Raw genomic sequence first — 13,940 nt, forward strand, 5'->3', positions numbered from 1 at the left:
AAAAAAACCCAAAACCCAAAGGACAATTCAGCTGGACAGCTTGTTTTTTTTTTTTTTTTTTCCTTAAAGAGAAAAATAACCACCACAGTCTCTGAAAGGAAGCAGGACCTGGTAGAGCCTGTCTAACCAACCACTGCAGACTTGACAGATTCCACTCCTGCTTTCCAGAGCTGATGGCTGGTCATTCTCCCCTTGCTTGGGGAGATGCACTGACACTCTGTGACTCACTAACGTTTACTGCTTTGAGGAATCTCCTCTGGCTCAGTTCACTCATTACACAAACAAGTACCCAAAACTCAGCACCATGAAGTTCCATAGTGATCTCTGTAAGAGGCAATTTATGGGCTTGTGCATCGAGCTGCAGAACCCAGCGTGCAATTTTCCAGGTTAAATACAGTCCATCCTAAAAGAGCATCTTCCTTCACTCCAGACCGGGCTGGACAGTGACTCGCACACACSCAGCCCTCTGGGCTTAGTCACGTTGCTGCTGTAGCAGCTCCAGAGGACTGTCATCAGTAGACAGAAGCCAAACAGACAGACTGACGAATCTGGAGATACCTGGAGCTCTCCCTTTGGCTATCTCAGTGCTTTTATGGAAATATGCAAGAAGGAAACTAGTGGAAAATACATCGGGAGAGGAGAGTTTGGGATTCAAACTGCTGGGAAGAACTGAAAGAAATCATCCCTAAATCCTGCCTAGAATGCTTTCCCCATTGCTCTCATTTATTTAGAGAACCATCATGGGCCAGAGTAACACAAAAATAAGAAACTGTTCCTTTCCCCCTCACCTTGGTGTTGAGTTCCTGTGGCTGCTCAAGGCTCCCCGTGCAGTTGCTCATGTCTTGCTTGCAGCAGCTCAGCGGGACGCTGTTGTTACCCGTGGAGTTAAACCACTGTGTGCTCGTCCAGTCGCTGTAGTTCCTCACGCCACAGCAGTGAAGCTGCCACACACCAGAGAGTCACACGGATGTGAGAATACAACAAGAACGCGAACGCTGAATTCAACCTCTCCTGGCCATACTGAGCAAGAGCTACTGTTGTCTTTCTGGTTTACAGCACAGGATTCTCAGCAATAGTTAAAGGCATTCACRTTCATTCATACATCTGATCCCAAGGCCACTCATGTCAACGAGGTCACTAGTTTACATGAACTTCACATTATGACCCCAAATGCCAATTCTGCAAAGCAGGGAGCACCCCACGCAGAGCCAGGTGCTCAGTGCTGCTGCTCTAGGGTACCAGCCCTCCTCCCCTCCCTCTCCCAGGCCACATTCCTTGCTTAATGTCCAATCGAGTGACTTGTGAACAACTCTCTGCCGAATTTAAAGATTTTCTTACCTGTTCTTGCAAGTAATTCATGACAGTTGACTCTGCATTTTTCCCATCATACTTTTCAAAGACTGAACGCATTGTATCCTGCACATCAGTTTTTACCTAGTTTCAGAGAAAAATATCCATTCTGTTTTAGCACAAGGGATCAGAATATTATCTAAATGAAACTGCAAAAACTCTGATTCTCAAAAGTTAAAAAAAMCCCAAAGTTTCAGATAACATCTGGGTAGCACTTAATCAGCATATAATATCCTAGATACAAACTGTTCTTCCTTGACTAAGAGCCCTCTTTGTGAGCATCAACATCTGTTTAATCCAACGTAAGGRTCAGCTGTGATGCCTGCAGACACTTCATGTTCCTGACAACGGTCAATTCACACACCCAGTGGKGACATCCCCGTTCCGCATCCCCACGGTAGCCACTTGCCCTGCAGTTTTCAGCACAGAGGAGGAAGGGCAAGAAAGCGGATACACAGGAATGCTCCTACAACACGGGAGGTGTCCTTCACTTCTGTGTTAGCACAGAGATGCTCATTCTTACCTTTTCCCTGTACACAAGTCCCAGGACAAAAGCTGATACTTCCGCAATAAAGATAACCAGGATAATGGCCAAGAACTGAAATCCAAAGAGAGAGACTGTAAGGATACACAGCAAGGACGCTCTTCTCACCACATGGATGGATGATCATGAGTAAGTTTGCATTATCCACTGTTGCACTGCTAATTAAAAAAGTCTCCAAAAAGTAATTARAAAAAGGATATTATAGCCATGTCGAAGGATATATAAGGCCATGAAAATGACCAGAGCTTCCCAGCTCTTGGACTCCCCAAAAGATCATTATCGTTGGGATATTGATGGGATTGTCCACCCAGAGATACAGATGCGGGCTGTTCTGCAGGCATCTCCATATTAATCATCAAAAACTATAAACGGCTGAGGGCTTTAGCCTGCACAAGTGAAACTAACAATATGAGTGAAATTTTAATAATTTACTCTGTAGTTCACTCGTCATCGATCAGTTCTTTGCAGCAGCACGTAGCTCCCACGAAGGGGCAGCGCTCCAGCCTTTTTTCCGAGTAACATCCTTGCATCCAAACASGGCCCCATAAAACAGGGCATGGAAAAGGACATGCAGGAACACAGAGGACTTACCAGCCCCAGGCCAACTCGTGACTCGCGGAGGGTGGCACAGCAGCCGATCAAGCCGATGACGAACATCACGATGGCAACACAAATAATGATCACCGCTGGCAGGAGAGCATGCTCATCTTGCAGGAAGTTGTCATAGCTCTTGTAGGTGTTAATGACGTATCCCCCGACATAGCTAAGACCAGCTGCTGCTGCCTGAAACGCAATAAAGGTATTTGCAGTTATTCGAAAAATAAATTCCAGCTTTTCTTTTGTAATAGAGTAAAGTAATGGCTACAGATGAAGAGATCTAGGGAAAAAGAGAGCATGTGTTTGGAAATAACTCCCCATCCAAAACTGCACTTGGAGGAACTAACTTCTAAGATGATGACTCCAGGGTTGTGCTTTTGGTTTGTTCTTGGGAGAAAACCTTGTCCTTTCTGCTTTCTCAGCGGCGCTCCTCTCGACTGCTCAGAAGCTCTCAAAGCCRTGGTGAGGCTGTTCACTGCCAACCAAGATAACTGATTTTCTCTATCCTGGCTCTGCTGTTTACTACAGAAGACCCCTCTTAGACTTTCTTCAGAAACATGGAAAGGTACACGCACAACTGTCCCTGATCCCAGCTCAACCTTACACAAGTCAACGTGTGACCACGGTGGCTTGGTGACCAATGCCCAACAAGCAGCCATGGAGACGGGAGGGTTTTATCCACAAAACTGGCCCCTGCCCTGGAAATGACACGGAAAGGCTCTGCAATGCCCAGCCAAAGCCTTAGCATTAAAATCCTCCTGTGAGTTGGACTGAATCCACCCCCTGTGACCCATCAGCCCAGGACGGGACCTGTAAAAACTGGGTCACTGGCCGTACCCACCTGCTRGAAACTCAGAGGACAGAAACCAGCCTGTTTTCAACAGGCTGCAGCTGGATTTCATCACGCAGCCTCCAAGCTGTTCCTTACTTCTCCCAGCACAGGACGTTTTAATTAAACCCAACACTGCTCGCACTGGAGCTAGACGTTGCTAATTCCTTTACCATGTTTGGCTCCTTCCCTGCGGCCAGGTCTGGTGCCTGCTCTTAATTACCCCTGGAGCGGGACACATCCTTCATCCACGTCTGCCATTCCTGGACACTGCCTGAACCTAAAAATTATCGGGATGAGATGCACCGAGCGATGCAACCAGGACCAAGCTAACCCGTAAAAGCCATTCATCATGTCTCCTGTAAGATCCTGTTCTTTATTTATTTCAGTGTTCTTCATCTGAAAGAACAAGTTATCATCTTCCACCTGCTGTACTAAAAGATATATTTGATTTGAAATGCCTGTTAAGATTAAAAAAGCCTACCACGTTCATCCAAGCAAAGTCTACCAAGTTCATCCGAGTAAAGCCTTTCCTCCAAAATTCAGAGGGAAAAAGCATATTTCTGAAAATTTTAGAAAAGATTGGTTTATGTTTTACATGCCAAGAAATAACCCTGCACCAGGGACACGGATACAACACGCTGGTGTCCCAGCCACAGYGCTCACACCCCTGCCTGACGGCATCGCCTCCAAGGAGCCTTCGGTCTCCTTGCTGCTGCCCTTGCTGCCAACCTCACATGGAGCCGAGCTACAGCTTCAACTTTTCCATAAGGATCAAGTCCTTGGAGGTACCTGCCCCGACGCACCGAGGCGGAGCCGCGCGCGGCCTCCTGTACGTGCTCGGCTGCAGGTGCCCATGCGCCCAAGCCGAGCGCCCGGGCACAGCTCCTAACAAACAGGTTTTTGCTTGAGGACATCAGCAGGCTTTGGGCAGTGCCACCGAGCACTGCGGTGGYGGCATCACCCACTGCTGAGAGCCCGGGAGACCCTCAGAAAGGCTCACGGTGGAGAAAGGCGAAATCCAGGCGGAACGGAGCTGCGGAGACTTGAGCTGGTGCGGGATGGGCAGGACACACCGCAAAGGCAGGAACGGTGTTTCTGGTGGACACAGGGGTGTCACACCTGAATCAAAAGGCCACGTGACATGGCTAAAGTGCAAAAGGTCCATGAATCCAGTTAGTTTGTCACAGGTAGAGCTTCAGGTCCCGGTGTTTCGTGTCACAGCGCTGCTAGTGCCTTTCCAAGCAGTTCTGCACTTCTGCAGCCCRCGCCAGCACAGCAAACCCCAAGCCCTCCACATCATACTGTAAGATAGAGACCTGCATGCAGTCAGGTCAGAACCTCCCAACACTTCCACTAGGTTTCTGCAAGTGATTTAGGTAACAGATATTCTCTGCTTCTCCTTATTATCCAATATCCTCTGTTTTGCACCTGTTTTTAACGTGCTCCCCTCCAACCGCAGAGGAAACGCGCACAGGAGGTACTGAAGGCAGGTAAACCGCGAGCCCTGGCCAGGGAGCAAACCCGCGTTGCTGGTTAAGGGCTACCACAAAATCCAAACAATCTTGTGGGGCCGATTCCCACAAGTCCTGCAGGGCCAGACTCAGCGGAGTTCCGCAACAGCCAAGTGGAGAGGAGCAACACAGAGCTCGCAGGAGGTTCTTCTTCTCCCACCTTTATCAGGCCATTCCATGAGTGTTACTGCAACCTCCAGGATGAGCTGCACTCCGGCTGCACGGGAAACACAGCCCAAAAGGGCTCCATTACAACCACCTCAGAACTGCTGCTGCCAAGCAGGAAAAAAAAGGAAGCATAAAGATGTGAAAATAAAAGACATTAGGTGACGATTTGGTCTAAGGCAAGTTCAGGTTTTTCTCCACAAACTTAGATATACCCAGGACTTTACCCCCATATTTTAAATCAAAGAGAAGATTTTGGATACTAAACAGAGAAGGCTGCTTGTTTTAATTTTTGCAGGCCAATCCCAGCATCAAACTGTAAAAGCAGAGGAGAAAAACATTTTGGGATGTCAATCTCCACACTTTCCACCTAAAGCTTTTCCCACACTTAAGGGAAGASTCAAAATCCAGGGGAGGGATTTTCTGTAACATTGCAAAACCTGCCAGTTCCTCCCTATGAAAATGAAAACAAAATCTCTCCAGACAAGGAGTACAAGAGGACCTGTCTCTTTGCACTGGTGACGCCAGACCTTGAGTCAAGAATAGGAAGTATAAAGTAGACTTGACTTAACAAGTTTCTGTGTAATCTCAAAAAAAAAAAAAAAGGAAAGATTTTCACTTCTTCGGGGCATCAACAATTCTCTTCCGATAAGCTGAGCAAAGGGGAACTTTGTCAGAAAGCCCCATTTCCCGGCCAGGGAGCAGAGCCGCGACCAGCTCTGCGTGGGTGCCCACCGCGCTMGCGGTGCGCGCGGTGCCGACGCAGAAACCCTCATGTTTCCTGCTCTGCGCCTCGTCCGGAAAGTGATCCTGAATCATCCGAGTGCCAGGGACGAAGCTCTTGCTGGGCTGAGCTAAAAGGAAACCGGTGACCACGAAATCCAGCCTGCGAAACAGGAGGGCTTGAGGCTGGACAAGTGAAAGAAAAAAATAACCAAAAATAGTAATATTTGCATCTTGCAGTGGGGCAGAACAGACCCTCTTCCACTTTCCCTTCTCTGACTGCGTAAATAACTTGACCTTGCGTGATGAAGGGAAACTGAGTTTCTGATTGTTTGCATTTCTAAGTGTAGGTTTCTTTCCTCCCATATCTGAATGCAACAGAGCTACAGAGTCAAAGTTCACTAGYCAAGTTGAAAGTTATAAAAGGCAGTGTTTCTTGTTAGGGCTCTTTATTTTTCATGTTTTATAAAGKTTTTTCCCAGTATCCTCCCATTTCAGAGTGCTGATTTGACACCAAGCTCTGCTAATAGGGCTGGTTGTAGGTTTTACTGTGAAGGACCTCGTGGTGGAAAGCGGTTCTGTCTTCAGCATCTACCAGAGAACATAACTTGGACTGATTCAACTCCATTTTCTGTATTGTTAACACTTTCCATAAGGAAAGAAAAATATGGTAAACAGTGGAAAAAGGATGTATCGCCATAGACACAAAACCTTCTCAAACCATCCCCTTGCACTTCCTCGCTGGAGGGACGCCTCAGTGTAGTGTTTTGGTCGATACCAAGCCTTGAAAGCCACTTTTCCCTTCTCAATACCTTTGCTAGCAGGGATCTCGGTGAAAAGATACCATGATGTTTTATCTCCCTGGTTAAAAACCTGGATAAAAAGCSTCCTCAAGCCCCCACCTTCTGGCAGAGGAGTGACAAAACTTGAAAGTCTCCAGCGATTCTGGTTTATCAAGGGCTGTCTAGAGCAGACCCTGGGATATGGAGCAGGGCAAGCGTGCAAACTGTTGACTTCTGCTTTGCGATTTTGGGCTAAGTCATGTAAAACGTGTGGGAACTCGCAGGTCTCAGACGCCCTGACCTGCAGTGACTCTTTGGAGAAAACCTCCTCCCTTAAAAATACCCTTATCAGAGCCTGTATCTGAGGAGCTGGTATTTAAGCATCCCTCTATATCCATCGTAGTCTTCACGGAAGGCTTCTCCAAACCACCTGTAAGTGGTGAGAGTGACTTCAAGCCATTTGGGGATGCAGGAACTGACACATTTATCCCTCCCAGCTACTAAAAATGACTGGAAAGTGACAGTGCATCAACACTGATCAACACTGACCAGTGCATCAACACTGATGGCTTGATCTCTGTGCCGCCAGAGATCACTCAGCAGGCCACCGGGAGGCTGAAATCRAGCAGATTTTAGTCTTAGATGCACCAAAAAAGGGTAGATTACACACAAATAGAGATGACAAACACTCTGGCAAACGTTGCCTCAGTCCCTGCCCTGCGGCCCAAGCCTCTTAATCTCCCCTCCTTCCTCTCCTCAAGGGCGTGGAAGAGGAGGAAGAGCAGGAGCAGGCCGGAGCAAGGCAGGAAGGCGCATGCTCCGCCTGCACRGTGCGGCAGGAAGGGCTCCACCACCTCCTCTTCCCACCTTCTTTTCCTGAATGGGAAGAGGCACCTGGCTCCAAACACACATCCGATTCAGCCACGAGGGAGGCACACRGCCTACATTTCCCACCACGGATGGGAGGTGTTTGAACGCGGGGGCGGCCCGGATAACCTGCCGACACCGTATCCGCCCTCTCGGTGGCTGCAGCTCAGCGAGATGAATTGCTCCTGATTGAGAGCACGGAGAGAAACACGGGAAATGAAAACACACGAGGTCTCAGCAAACCCAACTTCCGGAGACCGACTATTTATTTTCAGTGGCATTTCTAAGCGATAACCCCTGTCAAAACACTGTAACTGCCCTAACAGAAGATGGAATATTTCCCATAATCATTTCCAAGCGGGGCAAGATTTGYAGCACACAATGCCCAAGCAGGAATTACCACTCAGAGAAAATCAAACCACAAGTGCTCTTTGTAAATCTGGTATTCTGATAACGATCTAGAGCCTTGCACAGAGGCCCACCCGTCATATAGAAACACAGTCTGGAAGCGCCCAGGAGGCAGYTCCTCCTTCCCCGCCTTGCTGAAACCTGAATTCCTGGTTTTGCCATTCCGTCTGAGCACGGTCACYGCATGCAAAGGGTTGCAGCAGCATCCAGCCGCCGCAGGGCTCGGGTGCCTTGCCTAGGAGAGCCAGGCCTGAGCCGGGTCAGCCCAAATTCAGGGCTTGCAAACAGGCAGAAGAAGAAATTACCCATTACCCAGAGCTGGATGATCCAACAGGCAAGACTGGGGAGTTCTCTTAGTGCAGAAGGTACCGGAGATGTTTCTAGGAGGCCACAAGGCTGTAGCTTGATATAAAGAAATAAAATAAGCCCCAGCACAAGCAATGATGTAAATCTGAGGTGTCCCTGACCCACCTAATTCCTGTCGGAGGCTTTGGGATTGCGACATACACGCGGCGGGTGCTCCGGTGTCCCTCTCCAGGTACTTTCCATAACAGCACGTGACAAACATAAAACAGCTCATGTTACTAGGCACACAGCAAGAAATCCAACCTCCTTCACCATCCATGCTATGGGTATAAAAGCATGTTTGGAAAACGCAGCAAKTTGTGATCAAACACCCATACAGGAGGCACAGTGAAGTGACCTGCGCATTACCCCCGGCACAGCAGCACTCTCTGAACCTGAGGGGAAGAAACACGCTGCAAAACCTCGAATCCGTAAAGCCCCTCGGACTCCGAGGGGAAGAAACATAGTGTAAAACCCCAAATCCATAAATCCCCTYGGGATCCAAGCAGAAGAAACACACGCAGTGCTGTGAATCCCCAGGCCTTGCCGTCAGAAGAGCATCAGTTGCCCTTTCGGTGGCTACCTCAAGCACTGGCCTCCAYGAGCACACTGTTTTTTATCACTTTGCAGAAATTTTACTTCTTTGCTTCTCCCCCRTGCCTCAGTGCCAGCAGCTCCCCGCTTCCCTACCCACCTCCAGCACCCACAGTTTATTAGCAGGTTACACAAACTTCCCCCTGCCGTGGAAAAGTCCATGGCTGATTTTGTCCGAATACGGCCGCCCCGTTGTGAGCGGTCTCCAGTCACCGTCACATGCAGCCGCCCTTCACCAGCACCAAACCTGCTTCCCTTCGCCTGCCCATGCAGGGACCCAGCCACAGGGGCAAAAAGAGCCTTTTCCTGGGGAATATCGCRTTGATTCTGCCATTCCCGGGCACCACAGCACTGGAAAACCCAGGGAAAAACCCTCCTCTACAGCAGCAGTTCTCCTTTGGGCTGATTTAACCTCACTTTGCCATTCACATCCCAGCAACGCCCTCCAAACCAGMAAAGGATCTGACCAAAAAGCACAAGCACTTTCAGGTTGCTTTTAGGCAGAATTTTAAGCAAAGCCACCGGCTGTACCCACCTCACAGCAGCCAGAACCGGTTTCCTCCCCGAAACGCGACTTGCCTGGAAACTCGACTGGTAATTGCAGTAAAAACTGCACAACCTTCCTCCAGAAAAACCCCAAAACCCACAGCAGTTGATCTGCAACTTATTTTTCCTTTTTCTACGAACTTACAAACAGAACACCAGTGTGTGTATATATATATAATATATATATATATACTGTGTATATACATACATATATATATATACTCATACACGTGTAGGGATTTCACAGAGACTTGAACCGTGTTCGCCTGCACACGGGGGACCCAAAGCTCGGCCAGCTCCTCTCCTGGACCCTCCGCTTAAGCCCAAAGCAGCGGGGGGGGATGCTCCGCACCCCGTTCCCGTCGCCGAGCGCCTCTTTTCCCGCTCCGCGGGTCACTTGGGGCCCGGCGCTTCCCGCCCCGCGGCCCGGCGGCCCCGGCGCGGCCCGCTCGGTACCCAGAAGGCGACGCTCAGCAGCACCAGCACCGTCTTGGACGTGATCACGCCGCAGTCCATGGCGCGGGGCCCCCGGCTCTGGCGCGGCTGGCGGGGCAGAGCGCTGGGTCCCGCGTGGGGCTGCCCCGGACCGCCCCGAACCGCCCCCGAGCCGCTCCGGACCGCCCCGAACCGCCCCGATCTCCCCGACCCGCACCGGGCCCTCAAGGATAGTTACCAGAGAAACTGTTTTATCTATTTATCTATTTATTTAATTTATCTACTCATTTATTTATTTGGTTTTCCTCCTGGAAGCCCCTGGCGCCACCAGGGACGTCCCTGGTTTCTGGTACCGCCAGAAGAGTGTTTTCAAGCCGGAATTACACTTTACTTTATTAGGAGTCTCAGCAGTGAAATCCTGGGAGCAGGAACAAGGGTGTGATGGTCTAAATGACACCTCCGCTGCCTTCTGTGCCCCTCTGGCCACCCATCTTCCTCATCTTCATCCCCATCTCATCCATCTTCTACGGCTTCTCCATCTTCTCCATCTTTTGTGTCTTCTCCATCTTCTCTGTCTTCTCCATCATCCCACATATATCCAGGCCGTGCCCTTGCCCTGCCTGCCCTGGCCCTGCTGTGCAGACCTTCCCTCTGCATGCTCAGGACCCTTTGAAGGCTCTCCTTCCCCCWGGAATTTCCATGTCCCAGCTGCCACGTGTCTCCGCAGTCGCTGCAGCTCCTGGCATGTCCATTGGAGCAGCTGTCACGGCTTCCTTCCCCACGAGCCCCTTACCCAACACAAGGGCAACCATTTGCTCTTGACAAGTCTTTGTTGGCTGTTACTCATCTCCATATTTTCTACTCACTTCCAAATGATTTCCCAGGTACTTACTCCATTGTTCCATGCTCCTCATTTTGGAGGAACTTAAGTTAACATAATCAACTTGTAATTTCCTTTTTTATTATTATTTTTCTAAGAAAAGGGACCTACGTTCACCCCTGCTCAGTGTTTCCTCCTATTTGGCCCATGTTGAGGGACGCTGTGGCGACTCCCGGTGCAAGGGCACCTGCTGCCTGTTGCAGCCCGCCGGGGGCGGCGGATCCGCTCCTGTGACTAACGTGTGACGGGAGCACGCGAACGCATCTACAGCAGTGCCTGGCTTCACTGCTCCACGCCGTTTAAAAACTTAAATCTTTAAAATAATTGTGTAGAAAAAAAAATGGAAAGGAGAAGCGGCAGGCAGCAAAGGCAGCTCCTTAGCCAAAGCTCTTTGGAGATCCCTGATTTAGCCAAAAGTGAAGGCAGACGCACAAGGGTCTTTCACAATTCTTTCAGTTCCCCCTGAGCTGGCTTTACGAACTCTACTTTTGGTCTTCTTGTGAAAAAAGTAAACTTTACAGCAACAGTTACTCACATTTTCCTTTTTTYTTACAATAGGGAAGTTACTCCTACACGGAGTTTAATTCGCAAGCCCAGGACTCTGCGTTGGGCACCCAATGGGCTTTCCATGCAGCTCCCCATGGCACCTCACACACCATCACATTCATGCACACGGGTTTGTATTTTAAACCTTTCCCACCTCACTATAAACAGGATTTGATTTTCTTTCTTAAACCTGTACGTCTGGCCCGTGTGTCTGAGATTTGGACCACAGTGAAAGCTCTGATCTCTGCTACTYGCGCACTGCATGTCAATGGAGACGTGTTTATGGGAGTGTTTCCTGCCTCCATTTCTGACTCACTTTGAACATGTGGATTTTGATCATGTGGATCTGGCCAGACAGCAATTCCTTCAAAATAAATGAATAAAAGCACCCAGAAGAGGCAACATACAGGAGTCACGATTTCCCCAAGCATGGGTTTCAAAGATGGCCTGAAGCCAACAGCATGCAGGATGAAAAAAAGGGAGGATGACGGGAAGAACCTGGGATGGTTTGAAGTGGGATGAGTGAAGAAACCTCAGGGGAATTCAGAGTCAGGAGGAAGCCTGGAGTTCTCAGAGCCCGGGAAGCCCGGAGCACGGATGAGGTGAGAAGGACTTTTGATCCCACGGAAGGACAACGATGTGCTCAAGGGCCGGCCAACCGCAATGCCACAGCAAAGGAACAAAGAGCCACTCTAGGGTAAGTTTTGTCTTTTATGAGGGATGGGGATGACTTGGGTTCCTTCAAAATTCCGCAATTATTCCACTRGAGGGATTAGAAGTGAAAGGTTTCCTTTGTATATTGAAAAAACAAGGAGGGGGGGAAGAGAGAGAACTGTTCATCAGGTGATACCAATCAACCTCATTTACTTCCTGTAGGAGCAGAAAGGCTTCACTGTCCTTGGCTGGATTTCCCTTCCTAGTAGACAAAAAAAAAAAAGAAAAAAAGAAAAAAAAAAGAAAGAAAAGAAAAGAGTGCTGGACAACGCCACAGATCTTGCTCTTAAAACAGGCGCTCTACTTTTCCAAGTAGTTTTAGGTCACCACAYGGTGCTGCCTTCTCCCCAGCTGAGGAACTGCCGGAGAACCGCGCTGTGACCAGCACCCGCCTTGGCGTGGCAGTTAACATGTCCTTTACCTCAGGTAAAATAAGCTCCAAGTCATAAAGCATTTTTTAAAATTTTGTTTTATTTTCCATKACTTCTCCAACCGCCGCCTTGCCCCCACTAGGGGGCGCCGCGGCCGCGCGGGCAGCACCTCGGGCCGCCGAGTGCGCATGCGCAGTAGTCCGGCCTGACCCCCCCCCCTCCGGCGCAACTGGTGGCGCATGCGCAGCGCTCCGCGTTGGGCGCCCTCTCCGCGCTGTGAGGTCACTTCCGCCGCCGCGCGTCGCCATAGCGACGGGCGACGCGTCGCGGCCGCGGGACGGCGGCCATGGAGGCGGCGGCGCGGTGGCAGCGGCGGCACCGCGAGGTGACGGGGCCCGTCCCGCACTCCTTGGCGCTGGTGAGCGGCGGTCCGCGGGCACGGCGGGGCGCTCAGATCCGCCGCGGGCTCCCCGGGGCGCCCGTTCCGTTAAAAAGCCATCCCCCGAGCGGAATAACTCGTTGCCGTTCTCTCTGGCAGCGCCCCAAGCCGCCCAAGGAGGATGCGTGCGAAAAGGCCGTGCTGGCCGCCAGGCGCAAGGAGAAGGGGCGCCTCGAGTTCGACGACTTCTCCGCGCTCTACAGCAGCTACCGCACGAGCAACGAGTGGCGGGAGCGCTGCGAGCGCCGCCGGCTGCACCGCTGCGTCCAGAGGAGGGTGCACGAGGCCATGCAGGCCTACCTGGCAGGGAGCGAGGACCGGAGAGAGAGGTAAGGCAGACTGCTGAGAGCTGCTGGCCAGGCCCAGCCTCAGCGCCTCCTTAGAGAGGGTGTGGTGAGAGGAAACAGTAAGTCCCGGGTCTAGGTGTTAGGCTGTGCTTTGGGGCTGTGTTCTTCAGACTTCATAAAGGTTTTGGAAATTCGAATCGTTGGATGCAATTGTTATTTTTTTTTAATTTAATTTTATCCTTTTTGCAACCCCATTAGGTTATTTCTCCCACAAGTAAGGCTTTGCAGTACAGGCAACTGAAAAAAATTCTTACCCAGAAGTCACTTGAAAACAATAAAGAAAATATTAGAATATTACAATATTCTATTAGAATATTAGAATTATTATTAGAATAATATTAGAATAATAGAATTTCACTGTGGTCTGAGAATATAGTCATATAGCTTAATTTCTGCTTTACAGTCCTTCATGTGAAGGGATTTTGGTGACTGAATGTTATCAGGTAGGCATTGTGGTTCCTAGAGCAGGAATTACATGCTAACTATTTTCGTTAGCTGGTTAAGTGAGGGTGATTGGCTGGAGGCCACTGTGGATGTTAGGGCTGGCATTATTGCCAAGTTGATGTAATATCCTTGTTAAGGACTTCTGGGATGAGTAGAAGAACTGGTTTATGATGTGACATTAAAATGACAAAATGAGGTTTCTGAGAAGATCCTTGCATAAATCTGCAAGGGAGAGGGCTAAATGCTGAAGAAGGATTAAATTGAGGGATGGCAATGGTACAAGATGAAATTGGTATCAGTTGATGATAAATATAGACTGGAAATTAGAGGAAGGTGTTTAACAGTTCTGTAGCAGCCAGGAAAGTAGATCAGTATGATAAAAACCTTGAACAGTGCCACAAAACTGTGGGACCCACAGAAGGGATCTTGCAACAAAACAGGAATGATCCCTGAGCTAGAATTCCAGTTTATAATATGGGGATAATATTGCAGGCAGTGCT

General features: G+C 49.6%; 2 protein-coding genes across 2 annotated transcripts in view; one reads left to right on the top strand and one right to left on the bottom strand.

Annotated features, from left to right (window-relative positions):
• Positions 1 to 9,789, bottom strand: part of LOC112947626 (tetraspanin-36-like) — a 12,266-nt gene extending 2,477 nt beyond the window's left edge. The window contains exons 1-5 of the mRNA XM_026039751.1: positions 9,721 to 9,789; positions 2,486 to 2,677; positions 1,874 to 1,948; positions 1,339 to 1,434; positions 789 to 941 (exon numbers count right to left, since the gene is read on the bottom strand). Of these exons, the coding sequence (XP_025895536.1) occupies positions 789 to 941; positions 1,339 to 1,434; positions 1,874 to 1,948; positions 2,486 to 2,677; positions 9,721 to 9,780 (576 nt within the window). The 5' untranslated portion in view covers positions 9,781 to 9,789. The remainder of the gene's footprint in view (positions 1 to 788; positions 942 to 1,338; positions 1,435 to 1,873; positions 1,949 to 2,485; positions 2,678 to 9,720) is intronic.
• A 2,767-nt stretch (positions 9,790 to 12,556) lies between these two features.
• CFAP53 (cilia and flagella associated protein 53) overlaps positions 12,557 to 13,940 on the top strand; it is a 15,689-nt gene continuing 14,305 nt past the window's right edge. The window contains exons 1-2 of the mRNA XM_026038963.1: positions 12,557 to 12,628; positions 12,749 to 12,978. Of these exons, the coding sequence (XP_025894748.1) occupies positions 12,557 to 12,628; positions 12,749 to 12,978 (302 nt within the window). The remainder of the gene's footprint in view (positions 12,629 to 12,748; positions 12,979 to 13,940) is intronic.

This window comes from Nothoprocta perdicaria, unplaced genomic scaffold (assembly GCF_003342845.1).
Source record: "Nothoprocta perdicaria isolate Ctin4 unplaced genomic scaffold, notPer1 scaffold_10, whole genome shotgun sequence".
NCBI classification, from domain to species: Eukaryota; Metazoa; Chordata; class Aves; order Tinamiformes; family Tinamidae; genus Nothoprocta; species Nothoprocta perdicaria.